Source organism: Ursus maritimus, unplaced genomic scaffold, assembly GCF_017311325.1.
Source record: "Ursus maritimus isolate PB19 unplaced genomic scaffold, ASM1731132v1 scaffold_25, whole genome shotgun sequence".
Lineage (NCBI taxonomy): Eukaryota > Metazoa > Chordata > Mammalia > Carnivora > Ursidae > Ursus > Ursus maritimus.
In genome coordinates this window covers 7714953-7734466 of record NW_024425008.1, presented here as the reverse complement: position 1 = coordinate 7734466, position 19514 = coordinate 7714953, and the positions used below count along the sequence as shown (strand labels likewise).

Genomic DNA, 19514 nt, shown 5'->3' with positions numbered 1-19514 from the left:
TTCTTCTTCTTCTTCTTCTTCTTCTTCTTCTTCTTCTTCTTCTTCTTCTTCTTCATTTGCTGCTTCCACAATTTTAATACATCTAGCAACAGGAGAAAATTGCTAGAAAATTCTACAGGGCAGATTGTCCCCACTGAGGTGCCAGTGCAGAAAAAGGAAACAGAGACGACCAGATTCTGAAGACCAAGGGGTCATTTTTCTGCTCCAGACATGTGGGGTTCAAGGTAACATCCGGAGGGGACATGGAGCATCCAAGAGGCAGGACTAAGGTGTGGGGAGGGCTGGGGCCCTGAGATTTTTGGGGATCACCCAGAAGCCAGAATTCAAGTCCTGGTGTGGATGTGTTCTCCTGCATTTCGGGAGGGAGTTTGAAACGTCTTCATTTTCTAAGCGGGAGGATAAGGAGCATTTCAGTGAAAGGATCTTGAGGCTGTCAAAGCAAGCCAGAAATGTCTTACTGTCTGAACACGAGGTCTTGAGTAGTTCAGCTTGATATATGCAGATGAACATTGAAAAATGGGCTCCGCAGCTGCCAGAGAAGATTAGGAGAAGTGCATCTGATCTTACTCAACTCTGGACACCGCATGAGTCAAATTTTTCTTAGCTCACTGTTTGTGTAGTGGGGTCCACATGAATGGATTCTTGGCCATGGATCCTCGAGGGCCGAAATTCGGAAGGAGGCATTTAAGGAAAACTGCTGCAAAACCTCAGGCACGCAGGACCCCGTGGTAGATGGGGCTGTCATCACTCAATGTCCACTGAGGCTCATGGGGGCTCAGGAGGGGGCCGGGATGCATTTCAAGTGCATGTTGGCCAACATACCGCTCCTGGGCAGTCACTGGCCTCCCCAGATGTCAGCAACGTTAGGAGGGGGGTTGGAGCTGAATAATCGTTCGCCAGCCCCAAGATGTAAAGCAGTTTTCCTTTTAAGCCCCAGCTTGCTTCTTTCACTGAAGACTCATCTTTTTCGGCAATCCCTCCAGTGACCTCACTGGGACGAGGTGGTGTAATCCAAGGCCTTAGCATTTCCACGGGGCTTCCCAGTGCAGAACTCACCTCCGAAGGCTGCTCTCGCCATCAGAAAAGCCGGCTGAAGTTCTGGGCCCTCTGGTAAGTAAATGACCACCTTTTTTTTCTTCTCTTGTGAGAGTGAGGTGTAAGAGGAGATCCACATCTCTCAAAACAAAAACCAAAAAACAAAAAAAGCTTCTTTTTACAATTAAATGTTGGCAGAATTTTCGGTTTTCTTTAAGTGTTTTTTTTTTTTTAAATCATAATTCTAAATCCGTTTAAGAGACTGTATTCCATGCCTGCTTTGGGGTTGAGTTGCTTTTCCAGAAGAAAAGGAGGAGAGAATCTGGAATAGTCTGTGAAGTTTCCAGAAGCTCTTTCTTTATATCAAGCCCACAGGAAACATGTAGAGGCTGGAGACAGCCTCCAGTGGGCTCCGTGTGGACTCTGACCGGCTTCCATCCACAAATTCTGATGGATAAAAATCAGACCGATCTCCCCAGGCCGGCTTACCAGATTTCAAAAGACTGGGTTATTTGTGGCTTGACAATAGCGTCTTATTATTTGACTGAGTTGAGATTCTTTCATTTCTGTGTCTGTATTTCAAATGCCTTTATCACCACCTCACTGTTGGAGTGAATTCCAAGAAGCCCTCCTTGTGGGAAGACAGTGGTCTCCCGAGTAGTAATGCCAATGTTAAAATGCACAGAACTCAGAAAATAGCACATAGAAATTACAGACTCGTCTTCTCTAGTAGACCTGCCCAACGTCACCTCTAAGTTTTTAATAAATAAGATTGAGTATTACTAAAAATATTGACAGTGCTGTTTAATGAGCACCTACTATGTGCCAGGCAAATTTCAGAGCTACAACTAAGAACTGGTAAAGGAAGGTCTCTCCTTTCTGTCCAAATTGACATAAACACAGACAGCGGGTGGTAAAGACAAACCCTTTAAAAATAAACCCAGCTTGGGGTGCCTGGGTCCGCAGTCGGTTGAGCCTTCAACTCTTGGTTTCAGCTCAGGTCATGATCTCAGTGTCCTGGGATGGAGCCCCTGTAAGGCTCCCAGCGCGGGGTCTGCTTGAGATTCTCTCTCCTTTTCCCTCTGCCCCTCCTGCTCGTGCTCTCTCTCAGATAAATAAATAAGTCTTAAGAAAAAAAAAAAACGAATAAATCCAGCTTGAGCAGACACAGGCTGTGGGATGGAGGGCAGTGTGTGCGGGACCAATCAGATTCGAGCTGAAGTCAGAGGTCTCTGCGCGTGGCTTGGGAAGCAGTCCCTGATCTCCTCCGTAGGGTGAAGCCTTGCCCCCTGGATGAGTTTCCTATGGCTGCTGTGATAAATTAGCACAAACCTAGCGGTAAAATGACACAAATTTATGGTCGTATAGTTTTGAAAGTCAGATGTTCAACATCGGTCACCCTGGGCCAAAGTCAAGGTATTGGCAGGGCTGTGTTCCTTCTGGAGGCTCCAGGGGAGAATCCGTTCCTTGCTTTCTCCACCTTCGAGAGGCTGCCTCTGTCTCCTGGCTCACAGCCCCTACCTCCATCTTCAAAGGCCCCGGTGTCGTATCTTTGCCTCAGTTTGTTCATCTGTACCATGGGCACAACTCTAAGACTGCTCATGCAGCCATGTTGTCAGGATCAAGTTCCTGAGAGCCCAGCGGAGTCTCAGACCCCCTGCAGATGACAGGTGTGGCTGATACTGAAGGCTCAGACCTGGGCATCCGAGTCTCCCTCCAGCTCTAGTGTCAGGGAGGACTGGGGCCGAGACCAAGCTGTCGTGTGGGTTTTCTGGGCGGGTAGAACTTGGTCACCACGTGCAGAGAAGGGCACAGGAAGGTATGGCGTGAGGTCCCATGACAGTCTCAGGATACAGCTCCGCAGATGTGTATGGGGTACAACGGGGTGCTGGGGGGCACCAGGCATCTGAGAAATCACATTTGCTGGGTATACCGGCTTCCTGCGGCTGCCGAAATGAATCCCCACAAAGAGTGGCTTTAAACAACCAATTGGCCATATTATAGTGGTGAAGTTTTAAAGCAGTTTTCGTCCAAAGCTACTTTCCAAAAAATGACGTATTTAACTCTTTCTCTATACACACCCCCAACAGACTGGCCATATTATAGCGATGGAGTTATAAAGTAGTTCTAGTTAAGAAATTGTTTTCAAAAATAGTTATGTCTTCAAGTACATATAGACACCCACATACATTAAGGCAAAATGAAAGTTTTTATGTTACTGAGCTGAACATTGAAAAAGAACATAAGCAAAATAAACTGGTTTTGGTACATATCCAATCTGTGCCCGACTCGGGTAGGTCCTGGGCATTTTCCTGGAGAACGAATTTTTCTTTCTGCCTGGTCTTACTATTTTTAATTGATCCGTATAATTGCTGAAATCGTTGCCTTCAAATTTTACAGTTAATACATTTAAATTAGCACCTTCAACTGACCCTTCTGTTAGACCAGAACGTATTTATTTAAGAAAACGTGGCTAGGCAGGTGCTCAGGTGCCTGATAGGCTCTGAGCAAGTTCTGGCAAGTGGGGGCTACTCTCAAGTCCGACTTCCGGCATATAAAATGATGTAACTATTTTAGCCCAGATATTTTCACAGGGGGTACCTCTAGGCCTTAGTTCAAAGTGGCTTTCTTCAACAAATATTTTTATCAGGTTCAACTCGACAAATAAGCTGTAGTAAAATTTTTGAATGCTTTGCCGAGCTTAGATGTTGTGCATGGTGGGTTTTCTCAATTTCATCTCATTTCTGTACAGAATATGAATGTATCCAATTCAAAAGATTCTTCCCACAAACTGAGGTATTCCAAAGCTCACTATGGAATTTTAAAATTAAATCTTGTGTGCCACTGAGCTCTCATTCTCTGACTTAATCATGTAATCATTAAATCATCAAATGTAATCATTTAATCCCTTTTGCAACATATTTCCTTTATTTTCTGCATAATAGCTTTGTTTTCTATCATTACAATCTGCTAGACATGCCAAAGCAGACGTTTTGGCGCTCTGTTCTTTGAACACCTTGATTAAAGATTTCCCATTGATTTGGAACAAAATTAAAAAAAAAAAAAAACTAGAGCTCTCCTCTAACAAACAGGCTAGTAACACTTTCAGGCATTTAGGCTCAAGGTTTTATAAAATTGAGTGATGATGGGAGAAATACGTGCTGAAGGTTTGCATTATTTTTAAATTCACCATCAAATTCACTACAATAAGCTTGTGGTTCACTAACTTTGTGCGTATGTCTTTAAATTTTCTGAATGTTGTCAACTATCCTCTCCGTTTCAATTGGTAGAATACTGAAACTTATTTGCATGCAATTATAAACTGTGTGTGCACTGTGGCCTGTTCAAAGTACATTTCTGTTTCATTGGTCTCTTATTTAGTCAGAACGTAACTGTTACCATGACACCGTGCCCCGGCAAAATCTATCTCTGTGTTACCTAACTCTATTTCCAATGTAAACAACTGAAACTGAATTTAGAAGAGCATTCTCCAGAAGTGCGTTGTTCCGTTCAGCCAGACAGAACTTCCAGAAGCTTGGCTTTGAGTCCGTGCACTGGATCATGATTGGCAAGGACAGATTTTTCTAGTGGAAGAATTTGAAGATAACAATATCAAACCGGCACCGAGAACTCCGTGTGTGGCGTTCTTACGAGGCTGCCCCCTAATCAGCCACCACCTCCACTGTTGTCTGTGCAGGAGAAAACCTGGAACCAAAAATCAGCTGAATTAATTTTCAGAACAGCTGCTTGGTCTAGGTTGAAAAGCCATGCTTCCAGAGCGACCTAGAGCAGTGCCCTTCTGCTGCCATTTGGGTGAGATCAGCGTCTTATGGCAGATCTTTTAAAAGTACTAACTTCTCAAGGGGCAGCTTTTGTGTCTTAGGTATTCTTGTGGTCAGTGAAATCGCTCCAGCCCCCACAGTGCTGTAAACACCAGCAAGCGTTCTGTGCAACTTGCACATTTCGTCACCAACTTCCTTGAGAAACAGAAGCTCACTACTTAAATTTTCATTGCTTTCAATTTTTAGCTCATCACTGCCAGAAAGGGCACATTGCAAAATTTAAAAGTATTTCCAGGGGCGCCTGGCTGGCTCAGTCGGTAGGGCATGCAACTCTCGATCTCAGGGTCATGAGTATGAGCTCCACATTGGGCGTGGAGCCAACTTTAAAAAGAATTTAAAAAAAAAGAGTATTTCCAAATAACCAAATATATATTTAGTTGTGGATTTATGCCCTGCAAGAGTTGACAACACAAGAGTATCCTGAGTCTTCATACACTCAGGGTCAGAGCTCCTACATGCCAGATACCCCACAGCCACCCAACCCATAATTCCCCGTGCTTCCCACTCCCCTGCCCCCTGGGGGCCAAGTCCCTTGTTCTCTTCTCTGTCTACACACTCTCCCTTGGTGATTTCACCCAGTCTTGTGGCTTTGAACACCATCTAGCTGATCACAGTTCCCATTTACGTGTCACTATATCAGATCTTGTCACTGAATACCAGACTTGAATATCTGGGTGCCCCCTGGAAATCCGCACTTGGTGTCCAATGGACATCTTGACCTTGACATGTTCAAGAGTGAACTGATCCCCCCACACTCAAATAATCCTGCCCCGCCTTTAGTCTGCAACCTCCATTTCGGTTGATGGCAACTTTACCATGCCCACTGGTACCCCTCCCCACCTAACACATTTACTCACTAAGTTCATTGTTGTGGGCTCTCTCCTCCCACTAGGCTAGAAGCCCCCTGAGGGCATGGGGGGTTTGCCAGTTTGATTCACTGCTCTGTCCCAAATACCTAGGACAGCGCCAGGTATACAGTAGGTGCTCAATTAATACTAGTTCAGTAGATAAATGCATGGAGGAACTGGTGAATTATCCTCGGTGTGAATGGAAAAGTGTGTGAGTTACCAACAGAATAAAAACTTGATGGTCATCGTGTCCTCAGATAAGGAAAGTCAGGCTCAGAGACACGAAGTGATTGCCCAACATCACACAGCCAAATAGACTCTTCCAAGATTGGTTCTCTCTTACACAGTATCTTCTGTTAGATACCGGGAGGCCGTGCCCAGTTGAAGGACTCTCAAGCATCACTAAGTAATAACAGTAACGATAATAAGAGTTAACATTTATAGAGTGCTTATGAAAAGCCAGGAACCATTTTAAGCACTTTGCATATATTAACTCATCCGGGGGGGTAAGAGTTTTAGGTGCGAAGCCCCAGAAATCCCACAGTGCAGACCGCTGCTCGCTGTGGGCATGGGACCACGTGCGTCCCCTGAGCCAGCTGTGGCCAGCTTTGCTGGCAGGTACCCACAAACCCACGAGTACAGGATGTGGTCCCTTCTTTCCATGGGGTTCCAGAGGGTTGGGAGGCACGGTCTGCTTCCTTCCCACCCTGAAAGTCATCGTGGGCATGCAGGAGGCAGGCCAGCTCTGTGGCTAGGGGTCAGCGTGGACTGAGGTCTCCCAGGACAGGTTGTTAACGTCTGAGCCTGGCTTCCTCATCTACCAAGTGGGGACAACACGCAGCAGGATCAAGTAGACAGAGGCCCGGGCTCTGGGATCAGACAGTCCACATCTGTGTGACTGTAGAGGAGTGATGGGTCCCTCGGCGCTCCTTTTTCTGAGCAGCCGATTGGAGAGGACAAAGCCCATAACCCCACAGAGCTGTTGAGAAAATTAAATGAAAAAATATTTAAATGTGGAAGTCTTAGAATGGTGTCTGGAGATAGAGAACATTTCATCCATGTGAGCTGCTACTCTTTTACTACTTGTATTTTTCAAGCCCAGCTTGAGAACCTCCTCGTTCTGGAAACTTCCCACCATTGCCCCCACCCTTTCCACCGTGCTGGTCTCGGCTCCAATGGATGGGCATCCCCACCGGCTGTACCTTTTCCTAGCCCTTCTTGATTCTTTCTTAGGTCATTGACCACTGTCTCCATGTCTGCAACCCCTTTAGGCAGTGAGCACCTGCAGGCTGGGGGCTGGCTCCTGTTCTGTATCTCTGGCACCTGGCATAGAGCTGGCACAAAGTGGGTGCTCGTTAAATGTTTAACAAAACTGTTAACAATAATAATGTGGTTGGTTTTTTTTTTTAAGATTTTATTTATTTGTTTGTGCCTGTGCAAGAGATAGAGAGAGAGAGAGCACGAGTGGGGGTGGTGAAGGGGCAGAGGGAGAGAAGCAGACTCCGCACTGAGCAGGGAGTCCGATGCAGGGCTCCATCCCAGGACCCCAAGATCATGACTTGAGCCGAAGGCAGATGATGACTGAGCCGCCCAGGCGCCCCAATCATGGGGTTGTTAATAAGACTAATCAGCCCCTTCCACTGAGCCCTTCCTCTGGACGAGGCAACCACACCAAGCGCTCCACAGATCCTATCCCAGTCCTCCCCACAATCCCACAAGAGGGATACGATTAGCTCCAACTTCCAAAAAGGAAAATAAAAATCAGTGGGTCCAAGTGGCCCACACTGAGTGGTTGTGCCAGGGTTTGGACTCGGTTTTGAAAGACCTGGTCCTTTCCTTTATACCAGGGGTCAGCAAACCCTTCACCAAGGGAACCAGATGGCAAATAGTTTCAGTTTTGCAAGCCACGCAGCATTTGTCGCTGCCACACAGAAGCAGCCTTGGACAATATGTAAATGAACAGGTGTGGCCGTGTGCCAATAAAACTTTATTTTCCAAACCTGCGGGGCGGGCTTGATCCGGCCCTCGAATTGCAGTTGGTGGCCTCCCAGGTGACGCCGCGTGCTGTTCAATGCAGGTCCCCTGTGGATGGCGTCCCGGACCCTCCTGGAGTTCCTGTCACTGAACCGGAGCCAGCTGTCACCTCCCAATGCCACGACCTGTGACGGCGCTCGCGAAGCCTGGGCCCTGCTGCACCGAGTGCTACCCACGTGGATCATCGTCATCTGCGTCTGCGGCCTGCTGGGAAACCTTTTCGTGCTGTCCGTCTTCCTCCTGCCCCGGCGGCGTCTGAACGTGGCAGAAATCTACCTGGCCAACCTGGCCGCCTCCGATCTGGTGTTTGTCTTGGGCTTGCCCTTCTGGGCGGAGAACATCGCCAACCAATTCCACTGGCCCTTCGGGGGCCTCCTCTGCCGCCTGGTCAATGGAGTCATCAAGGCCAACCTGTTCATCAGCATCTTCCTGGTGGTGGCCATCAGCCAGGACCGCTACCGCGTGCTGGTGCACCCCATGGCCAGCCGGAGGCGGCGGCGGCGGCGGCGGGCCCAGGCCACCTGCCTGCTCATCTGGCTGGTGGGCGGCCTCCTGAGCGTCCCCACGTTCCTGTTCCGCTCCCTCGAAGCTGTCCCAGAGCTGAACAACTCCTACGCCTGCGTGCTCCTGCACCCACCCGGGCCCTGGCCCCTGGCCAGGATGGTGGAGTTGAACGTGCTGGGCTTCCTGGGGCCGCTGGCTGCCATCGTCTTCTTCAACTGCCACATCCTGGCCTCCCTGCACGGGCAGGCGGAGGTGCAGGGGACGCGGTGTGGGGGCCCCACGGGTGGCAAGACCACGGCTCTCATCCTCACTCTCGTGGCGGCCTTCCTGGTGTGCTGGACCCCCTACCACTTCTTCGCCTTCCTGGAATTCCTCTACCAGATGCGGGCTGTCCGAGGCTGTTTCTGGGAGGATTTCATAGACCTGGGCCTGCAATACACCAACTTCTTCGCTTTCATCAACAGCTGCCTGAACCCCGTGATTTACGTCTTCGTGGGCCGGCTTTTCAGGACCAAGGCCTGGGAACTTTACCAGCAATGCACGCCTCGGAGTCTTACTCCAGTGTCCTTGCCCCACCGGACAGATGTTCTCCAACACTTCTGGCAGAATTAAAACAGCAGGGAGTTACGAGGCGTGCCTTCCTCATCTGTGATTTCGGACATAATAGATACGGCTGTGGTGGGCTCAAGAATGAGCCCACTGAGATGGCCAGGACCTCGTCCCTGGAAACTGTTGGGTAAGTTTTTGTGGTACGAGGACTTTGCAGGTATGATTAAGCTAAGGAGAGATGGGGAGATGATCCTGGATTCTCTGAGTGGGCCCAGTGTCATCACAAAGGTCCTTATAAAAGAGAAGCGGCCACGTGACAGCAGAAGCAGGAGGCTGGAGTGATGCCAGAAGCCCCAGCCAGGGCCCGCTGGCGCCCCCTAGGGGCTGGAAAAAAGACAGAGACGGATTCTCCCCTCAAGCCTCCAGAAGAAGCCAGCCCTGCAGACATTTGGACTTAAGCCCACTGAGACGGACTTCCAGAAACAGAAGACAATAAAGTCATGTTGTTTTAAGTCACCGGGTTTGTGCTAATTTGTTCCAGCAGCCACAGGAAACTTCTGGTAAGGGTCTCCCTGCCTATGTTGCACGTGCCAATCCAAAAGGTTCTAGGCTGACTGCTAGGCATACAGAGATGATTGAGCTAGGGATCCCACCCACAAGGAACTTGCATAAATAATTAGAATATAAAAAAAGAAAACAAGAAATCGCAGTGGCACGCCCCATGTCCAGCACCCTGAGTGTTCAGAGGGAAAGGGGCTGTCAGGAGAGGCGTTCTGAAGGGCGTCAACGGGGAGCTGAGTTTTAGGAAGGGCAGAATCTGGATGCGTGGAGAGAGGGAGGGAGGCCTGGCAGAGGGATGACCGGGGCTCGCAGGTGGAGCACAGGTGCTAGGCAGGAAAGAGTATTTATGAAACTGTTAATGCTTCAGTATTCTTCTTGCTACGAGGGACCCAGTGGTGAACCTGGAGAAGTCTGCCTTCGAGGAGTTCGGAAAGTGTCAGAGAGTGGGGTAACTGCCCACATCACGTGAGAGGAGGTGTTCTGAGCACAGAGAAACGGCACCCAGGATGAGCAGCTGTGGGGGGGGGGGTCTGGGGGGTTTCCCGGAGAAAGAGACCTAACCTATAAGGTGAATCCAAAGAACAAGCAATTGGGCGAACCAAATAGGAAAAAGGTGCGTTCCAGGTAGAAGAAACAAGCTCCACCCAGAGACGGGGGGTTTTAGAGGCTAGGCGGGAGAAGGATGAAGGAAGGTGAGGTACAGGGCAGTCACAGAGGGGTTCGAGACTTGATGAGGACAAGATGGTCAAGGGCAGGGAGGGATGCATCAAAGGCCCGGCTGACTCTGGAAGGCGTTATTCTGTTGTGTGAATTACTCTAGCCACACTCATCAGGCCCCAAACAGGCAGACAGTTGGGTATCTCCAATGTTGGGGTTTTGCCAGCAGATGGCCCTCATTCAAGAATGTTGGGGGTACTGATCTGACTATGGAGACTGGCTGAATTAGAGAAGGAATGAACTTAGGAGGTGAGGGAGACAGAGTGACATGGACACAGTTACAGAGCAGGGGCAGTGGGAGTACGTAGGCCACAGAGCAGAAGAATAGGAGGTTGTGGCCACAGAGTGTTTGCATGGAACATTCCATCTCCCGTGTAGCTATGGCATCAGTCTGCTGGAATAGAGGGAAGGAGAAGGTCATTGGTGACAAGGCAGTCAAGGAATGGAGAGGCAGGGGACGGACAGCCCACGGGGTCCCTGCAGGCAGGCAAGGAGGTGCTGGAGGGGCGTGGGACGGAGACAGCCCATGGGCCAGATGCCAAGGCTGGTGTCCGGGCAGGGCCGGGATTGCAGGGTCCTCCTGGGGCAGCAGATCCTCATGGGGGCAGCAGCGAAGACCCGAATGCATTCAAGAAAGGGAAAGGAAGCCAGAGCTCCTGGAGCCTTGCCGATGGGATCTAAGAGGCCAGCAGGGGCTGGGCCGGCGGTGGCCACCCTACGGTCAGTGTGCCAGCCCCTGGAGGTGTCCTGGAAGGCAGAGATTTAAGTCAACAAGCAAAGATCCAGCCAGCACGTGTGTTTAATTTAGATCGCACGGTGTTTAAAAAACTATTTTTGAGTTGGTGCCCAATATTTACATTCCACCTAAGAATCCCAATTTCGGCTTCCCTTGAGCACTGGCAGATCTAACAAGAAAAGATCTAATTCTTTCCTTAGGCAGATGTTTACTGAGCCTCTAGCTCATGCCAGACACTACTGTGGGCGCTGGGAGCACAGCAGGGGCCCCCAGCACTGGCTTCTGGATGCTCCCCTAGGACACCAGTTCTATGGCACTGAGAGCAGGTGCCCCTGATGCCAGGGCCCCCCTCCAGCTTGTTTGCTTCCCAGCACCGACGCCATGTCTGGGCCCCCAGGGCAAGAATCCCTGGAGCAAAGGTCCTATACACAGCGGCCAGGACAGGAATATCAGGCAGAGGCAGAGAGTCGGAAAGGAAGGATAATGCCCAGTCTCTCCTCTGCTCTGAGTGAACGGACCCAAAACTGTCCTCCTTGCTTTCTCAGCCCCCTGCATTCGAGCTGTGGCTTATACAAAATGCTCTCTAGGGGTTGCAAAAGACAATCCCACCATCGAGATGAGCGTGCTGGCTTGAGAAATCAGACCATTGCTCATATGCCTGTTCAGCAGTAGGCTGTCTGCATGGTCTCCAATGAGCCAGACCCCTGATTTCTGGAACGGGTGTAACCTTCACCAAAGCCCGGCCCACAGCCTTGCAGGGAGAGAAGCTGGCAGCTCACAGCGAGGACTCCGCTGCGCTTCTACTGACAAGGTCAAGTGTTCATCTGCAGAGGGAGAAATTCCTGCCTTGGTTAAAAGGATCAGTGCTGCAGGAGAGATTAATATTTGAATTCACACAGATCTGGGAGATGTGCTTGACCTGGAGGATTTCACATGTAGGTCCAGCCCCAAGCCTCACCTTGCAGGGCTAACACCTGACATGGAGGGACTAGTGAGCACATGGTCTCCCATCATCCCTGACTCCAGCACCCAGGTGGGCTCCCACTTTCTGTCTGAGAAGGGCCAAGGAGAGACATGGAGGGCCCTGTTCTCCAGCCCAGTTCCAGCTGTGGGCCTGTTGTGTCAATCCGCAGCCGCCCTCCCCACTCCCCCGCTGTAGCCATCACCCCATCCACCCTGGGCACTGAATAGCACTAAGGACTCTCGAATCCCAGCCCAGGGAGACTCCTGGGTGTTGCAATGGACACAGGCGGGTTCTTGTCCTCCGGAGATGAGTCAGGAGCTCGATGAGGAGCAAGCAGGAAGTTTTCTCCTACGTCCTAGAAAAGGCTTTAAATTAAATTAAAATGAGTGCATGTCAAACCAGCACGATCTGGCTAGAATCTGAAAATATTCCTGGTTGTGACATTGCACTACACTTACACATGATGTCATCACAGAGGAAACTGAGTGAAGAGTACAAGGGATCTCTCTGTGGATCTAATAAAAAGTTTAAAATATATGTATATTGAATTTGGAGAGCTGAACCTCTCCATTTTACAGATAAGGAAGCTGAGGCCCAGACATAGGCAGAGATTTTCCTGAGGTTCCCCAGTGAGCTGGACTCCCGGGGCAGGGCTCTGTGCAGACCCAAGGATGCCCACCAGACTGTGAGGTCGGAGAACAGACCTGAGTGTCAGGGATGCCACCATCTGTGTTGCCTTCCTGGTGGCAGACTTCCAGTACTTGGTGCTGGATTTTAGATAATGAGCAGGAAGACAGGCCTACTTTTCAGGAGCTACAGGAGACAGAAGGGTATTGAAGGGTCAGTTGGGGCTCAGCAAGTATGAGGGGAAAATATTTCAGGGTTTCCCTTGACAGGGAGCTCAGTGGCTGCTGAAATAGCTGCCGGCTCTTGGCCTATCTTAATAGGAGTATAGCATCTAAAATGTGGGAGGTGAGAGCCCATTTACCTTAGCTTTGGACAGGGTATGTGAAGAGTATTGTGTTCCAGCTCTTGGCTCATTCAGAAGGAAGGGATCAGACTGGCAAAGAGACTCAATATCATAACCTTCATGACATAGTGAGAGCCTGAGAGGGCTTTCCTGAAGAAGCAAAGACCTATAGAGAAAGGGGAACAAATGTAGTTAGTGTGACCCCAGCAGGACCAAAGAGAAAAAAATCCTGAGACACACATTCCAGCTTTCTTTGAAGAAAGAACTTCCTTTTTTTTTTTTAAGATTTTTTATTTATTTATGTGACAGAGAGACAGCCAGCGAGAGAGGGAACACAGCAGGGGAGTGGGAGAGGAAGAAGCAGGCTCCCAGCGGAGGAGCCCGATGTGGGACTCCATCCCAGAATGCCGGGATCACGCCCTGAGCCGAAGGCAGACGCTTAATGACTGCGCTACCCAGGCGCCCCAGGAAAGAACTTTCTGATAGGCAGAGCTGTCCCATGGTAGAACCTGGCTAAGGATGGGTTTCCTGTTCCCAAGGCACACCCACCCGTGAGCAGCTCACTGCAAGCAGGGGGGCCGATAGGAAAAGAAGTCATTTCTCTGTATGAGATGTGTAATCCCGGGGTGATAGAGTCTGCCTGGCAGGAGTTCTAGAAACAAGGGGGTGACAGAGGAGGTGATCCTGAGCTGGGTCTTGAAGTTAAGTAGGACGATGAGGGTGTTAACCACGCAGTCTTTGCCTCATCCAAGATGTGATCCAGTGAGATCAAGGGCTAGAAGAATTATCACAAGGCTCAGAGGTGAGGGTTCCCTAGAGGCCACAAGAGTCCACAGAGACTCTACACGGGGGACTGTCAAGCTCAGAGCCACATTTTAGAACAATCACACCACGAGACTACATGGAATATGGATAACGGCCTGGGGTCGTATCACCTATCTGTTGCTGCATAACAAGCCATCCCCCAACTTACAGATTTAGAACCACCTCAGCTCACAGCTCTGTAGTCGACCGCAGGGGCTGGGTTCTGCTGTTGGTTCTTCGGCTGGTCTTGGCTGCGTTCCCGCACGCATTGGCGGACGGCCCGCCAGCTCTGCTTCCGGGGGCTGAGCAGGAGGTTTGCAGCGGGCACAGAGCCCACCTCAGATAAGTTAAACATCACTGACAGATTAGGTGTAATGCTGGCAGGCGGGGGAGCACCCCAAATCTGACCTCCCCAATCTAAGAAGCAGAGCAGCTGAATTGCCTGCTGCTTTGATGGCACTTGCTACGTGTTTAGTACATGCCGGGTGTTGTGCGAGGCCTGGGTGCAGAGGACAGTGAGATGCTGCCCCCCGGAGGGTTCACAGCGCGCGGAGGAGGTCATCTCGTGCAGGTTGCTCAGTGCGCAGATGGAAGACCTGAGACCCAGAATGCTCTGCCCCATCACACGAGGTGACAACACTGCTGTGACGTCTGGATGAGGCCCCAGCTCCCCTACTCTGTCTAGGCCTCTCCCCCTGTACTGTGGCTCCCCAGAAAATGCTTCCTAAGAACTTTCATGTTTTTAAGATTTATTTATTTGGGAGGGGGAGTGGGGGGGAAGGGGCAGGGGGCGAGGGAGAGATGGTATCAAGCTGACTCTGCGCTAAGCACAGAGCTGGACCCGGGGCTCAATCTCATGACCCTAAGTTCACAACCTGAGCTGAAACCAAGGGTCAGGTGCTTAAGCAACTGAGCCACTCAAGTGCCCCAAACACCTTGTCTTTTGAATGGAAGTACCTTTGCCCAGTGCTGACGGGATGAGAGGAAGGGCAGGCCATTCCTCGTCCTCGCTCTCCTGTAAGGGACATTCCTGCTGTCCCGTCTTTCCCCTCCCGTCCTTCTGGGAAATGGGGATTGAACTTGCTCGCTCTGTGGAGGCTGAGAGTGGCCTTCTCACCTCCTTTGGCCAAAGCGAGGGGACTTGGATTCACTTCTAAGCAGAAGCAATTCTCTCTTCCCCTGCTGTAGCAAACCCCGAAGGCTTGTGTCGAGAAGGTGGTGTCATTAAGACGTGGAGGCCCAGCAACCCGGACCCCTGAGTTACTAGAAGGGCAGAGCCCCCTCCCCACCTGCAGGAAACACGCAGCATGAGGGAGAACTCCATCCTGGTGGTTTGAGCCACAGAGCGCTGGGGGATGTTTGTTACTCAGCAGAACCCCTCCCATCCCGACTGACCCACCAGGTTTCACTGAGGAGGGCTAGCTCCCTATGCCCCGGCCTGGGGCCCACTCCTTCCTCCTCTCTGTGGAAGAAAAGTGACCTGACGGACTGCTTTCAAAACAAGAAGTGAGCCTACAGAGCTCGCTGCCTTCCCCCATTCCCACTCTGTCCACCGACTGGTCCCCTCTGAGCCCTGAGGTGAACTTAGTGCTAACGGCTCTGCCCCCGTGGAGGAAACGGCCTGCACTGCCTGGGCCTTGTGGGTAGGCTGGCCTGATCCTAGGGTTCAGAATTAAGAAGCCTGTTGAGGCCGCACATTGAAGTGACATCACCCAGCCAAGCCCTCCTCAGTCATGAAGGTGACATTGGGGCCCCCATCGGCTGACTCCTGACTGCCTCACTTAGCTCCAGACCTGGGCAGGAAAACAGTGTCCCCAAACCCCAGCTCCCATTACCTTGCCCAATCCTCACTCCGAGGGACTCAAATTCCAAACATCTGTCACTCCTTGGACAAAACCATGAAAGCCCAGTGGGGAAATGCACACCTGATTCCTGAGAGACTTTTCACAAAGCCCGTGGTAAAACCTTAGCAAGTTTTGATTCCGGGTTTCTTGGCACTGCGGAGGTTTGGGTCCACACGGCTCTCTGTGGTGAGGGGGCTGTGTGGGGCAGTGCGGGGTGGTCAGCAGCACCTCAGACCTCTCCCCTCTACCACTAGATTCTAGAAGCCCTCCCCCAGGGTGACAACCGGAACGTCCCAAGCTACCACCAAGTGTCCTCTGGGAGCAAGATCGCCCCCGACCCCCAACCGAGAACCACATTTTAGCTCATGTGATCTAGTTATCCAGCGACGGCTGCAAGGAAAGGCTGGTGGTCTGGGGAGACTTCTTGGAGGTGGAGGGCCGTCAGGCCTGAAGGACTGAACAAAGGGAAGGGGAGAAGCCATGGTGTCAGGACAGCAGGACAGAGGGAGGCTTGCGGGCACACTCAGAGGGGCAGCAGAGCGGGCGGTCCGCACACACGACAGTTGGAATGACTGAAGAGCCAAACACAGAATGGCGCAGAACTCTCTGACATGCACGGCACGCAGAGTAAATGTTTGCTGGTTCCATTACAGCCGTCTCGCCTCCAGCCCAAACACTGACAGCATTTACAGCAACTCATCACCATTGATTTTGGCATCATTCTCCGGTGTTTACAATAAATTCGTCCAGTCAACACCTGTGCCTTCTCCCAAAGTTATTTTCCTCCATCATCCTATTGCCGACCTTGGGGTGGGCAGAGGAGTGAGGTTGGGAAAGGGGGAGCAAAGGGAGGGAAGAATGAGACTCAATCATAATGTACAGATATCAACATTGAAAGTCAAGACAGGATCCAACAGGACCTGGCCAAGGGTGAGGTGATAGGTGCTTGGAGGTGCAGGGTCAGATCTTTATTGAAAATGCTGATGTTTTGGGGCACCTGGGTGGCTCAGTTGGTGGAGGATGTAACTCCTGATCTCAGGGTCGTGAGTTCGAGCCCTGCATTGGGCATAGAGCTTACTTTTAAAAGTAAAGGTATTACCTATTTAAACAATTTAAAAAGGGGGCCCCTGGGTGGCTCAGTCAGTGTCTGTCTTCAGCTCAGGTCATGATCTCGGGGTTCTGGGATCAAGCCCCGAGTCAGACTCCCTGCTCAGCGGGGATTCTGCTTTGCCCTCTGCCCCTCCCCCCAGCTGTGCTCTCTCTCTCTCTCTCACTCAAATAAATCAGTAAAATCTTAAAAATAAAATAAAAATAAGAATGCCGGTATTTTGTGTATCATGGATGCTTGTGCATTCATGTGGGTTTTTTTTTTAAGAACATAGCATTAAATTATTGTTTATCTTGATTACCAATGTGCACAAGGCCCATGCCCCTCGCCTCCCCTCTCCCAGCCCTGAGTGGCAGGGTTAGGGGGCTGGGGGCTGCATCTCCAGCAGAGGAACGAATCCAGCACAGAAGCTTAAACAGGCTTGTTTCAGGCTCACCTTCAGACACCCCTGTGGGAAAAACCACCAAAGATCTTTATCTGACTATAAAGCACACTTCTATTTTCTCATGCCCCAAATATTCCCTTATCAGCCTGTTGGGACACCTCCCCCAGGCGCAATTGCACAGGCATTGAGGGACGGCCTGGCGGGAGCTACCGCCCAGGGGAGTATTTGCAGGGGGAAATCGATTGTGACATTACATGACATTTTTATTTTTAATTTAGGCAGTGCCCTCGACGAAGAGGACGCTGCCACAGACGAGCCTGGTGAAAGGGCTGGGATAGTTAGGATTTCCCCCAAACCTTCCCAGGTACTGGGGTTGGGGGAAGTCAGACTGCGCACGCTCAGTTGCGAGGCTGCGGGCGGGATCCGCGCGGGGATATTGCTGAGTCGAAGTTCCACTCGGGAAGGGAGTGGGCGCCCCCTGCTGACCCCCGAGGAGGATTGCTCTTTTCCCACAGAGGATTCTGCGCGTTATTTCCAAAGCCCTTATTACAAGGGTTACAGCACACAGGTTCCAAAGCTTAACAGAATATAGAAATGGGAAAAGGCAGTGATTTCTCTGGAACACGGTTGTTTAAAGATCTATTCAAAATAATAAAAACTGTTTTAATGATTCATTTTGTTGGGGGGTATGTTAGTAGGTACCACTTCTACAAGAGGAAAAGGGGCAACAGACGCCCACACTTCAATGGGTGTATCATTGACTCGGTGTTTCCCCTTGTCAGGATCTATCGGACAGATAAATCGTGGAGAAACTGAGGTACTGCAAAGTTCAGTGACTTACTCAAGGTCACTCTTTGGGCTGGAGAGTGCGAAACTCCAGCAAATAGGACATAAAAGCTAAGAAAACGGCTCTCAAAACGAAACCCCGTAAGAAAACTAAAAAGGGTTTTGAAGACAATAGTACGTTCTGAAAGGGAAAATCTTACAAGTAAAACTCCAGTTTAAACTGAAATGGAGAAGAGAGGTGTTTTTTGGCTTTGGGATCGTCCGTCCTAAACGAAAGGGAGGATTTCTGAGTGTGGAGCTGTTCTGTTGATACTGATTTTAAAAGCAGGGTGGAATGGGAGGGATCGTGCTTAACTTTTACCAGATGTTAAGTGCATTTTGAGTTAGAGCCCTGAGGTCTCCTGCGCTCTAAAAATAATTGGGCCACATCTGGGCCGACAAACGCTCACGTCAGGGTTTTGGAAGCAGAAGCATACCTTGCACCAAGCAGCCATGTTTTCCCTTATTCCTCAATGGAATCTAAATTTAAAAGAATGGTTTGCCTTCTGCGGATAGCCTAGAAATTCCTACGGTAAGGATGTGGTAGGGTTTGCTTTTCTCGGCTGTCCCCAAACCCAAATGACTTTGCCTCCAGCACCCTCTCTGACTTTTATTTCCAAATGCTAACCAGGATGTACCCTCCAAGTCAAATTTCCCTGTAACCAGGCAACCCTGAACATCAGGCTAAAAAGGCAGCCGGCATCCCCAGCAATCCCAAGGCTTCTCCCAGATCTGTGTTTAATGCTGGGGAAGCAAGAGGTCTGAACGGCCATGGGAGAGGACCAGGCGGTGTCTTCTGAAGCAGGAATTCCCAGTCTAAAACTGCTCTGAGTAGTTTCGGCCTCGGCTTTGTGAAATATCCCTTGATTTCTCAGGAGCAAAACATACTGATTTCCATTTTATAAGGGGCAAATGGCTGGAATGATTAGCTGTGTCTAATCGATGTCTTCCCACTGGGTTCTGAGCTCCCCAAGAGCAAGGGGACGTCTTTCAGCTGTCACCTGGGACAAGGTACACAGTAAGATTCAGGAAATAGTAACTACGTCGAACGCTCCTGTGATACTTACAACATGTGAGACACTATTCTAAGCACTTCGCATGTATTAACTCACACAATCCTCATGACAACCATATTATTATCTGTTTATAGAGGAAACTGAAGCACAGAGAGGTTAAGCAATTTCCCCAAGGCCACACAGCTAACAAAAACTGAAGTCTGGATTCGGCCCTAGGCAGTCTGACTCTCTAAAATCTGTATTCTTAGCCACTATACCAGTGTCCCCACCCTTGTCTGCACACGAGTCACTTCAAAAATCTGCCCCAGGGATTGTGACTTAATTGGTCTTGGGTGTGGCCTGAGTTTTGGAATTGTTAGAGGATCCCCCAGTGGTTCCAACAGGCAGACAATTTGGGAGGATGCTGCATTATGCCTCCTGCCTCGTTACTCCGCAAATTTGTTTGCTGAATTTAATTTGCTCTGCGTGGAACTGCTTTCAGGAATATAAACAAGTCCAGGAGGGGAAAAAAAAAAAAAAGCTCCAACTCTGGTACTGGCAAATTATCTTGGAGTGCAACTACCTGTAATTCCAGAAGGGTGCCGCAGAGCGCACGTTCCCGGAGGCAAACTCTCAGCGATGAGCTACGTGTAGCAGTCCGGCCAGGCGCTCACCACCCCGTCTTCCTTCCTCCCTAGACACACAGCAAGACCACAACGCCAGGTTCCCTTCTGGCAGGGTGTGGTCACATGACAGGATTGTGGACACCGGTCTCCAGCACGCAGCTGTCCTC

The 19514-nt window shown here is 50.2% G+C and overlaps 1 protein-coding gene across 5 annotated transcripts in view; it reads left to right on the top strand.

Annotated features, from left to right (window-relative positions):
• The window catches only part of BDKRB1 (bradykinin receptor B1), a 42867-nt gene that overhangs the window by 17088 nt on the left and 6265 nt on the right, over positions 1-19514 (top strand). The window contains exons 1-3 of one of the 5 annotated variants that reach the window (XM_040641473.1): positions 57-224; positions 984-1110; positions 7803-9324. In XM_040641473.1, the coding sequence (XP_040497407.1) occupies positions 7814-8875 (1062 nt within the window). In that variant the 5' untranslated portion in view covers positions 57-224; positions 984-1110; positions 7803-7813 and the 3' untranslated portion in view covers positions 8876-9324. The other 4 variants (XM_040641470.1, XM_040641472.1, XM_040641471.1 and 1 more) reach the window with 4 other exon arrangements.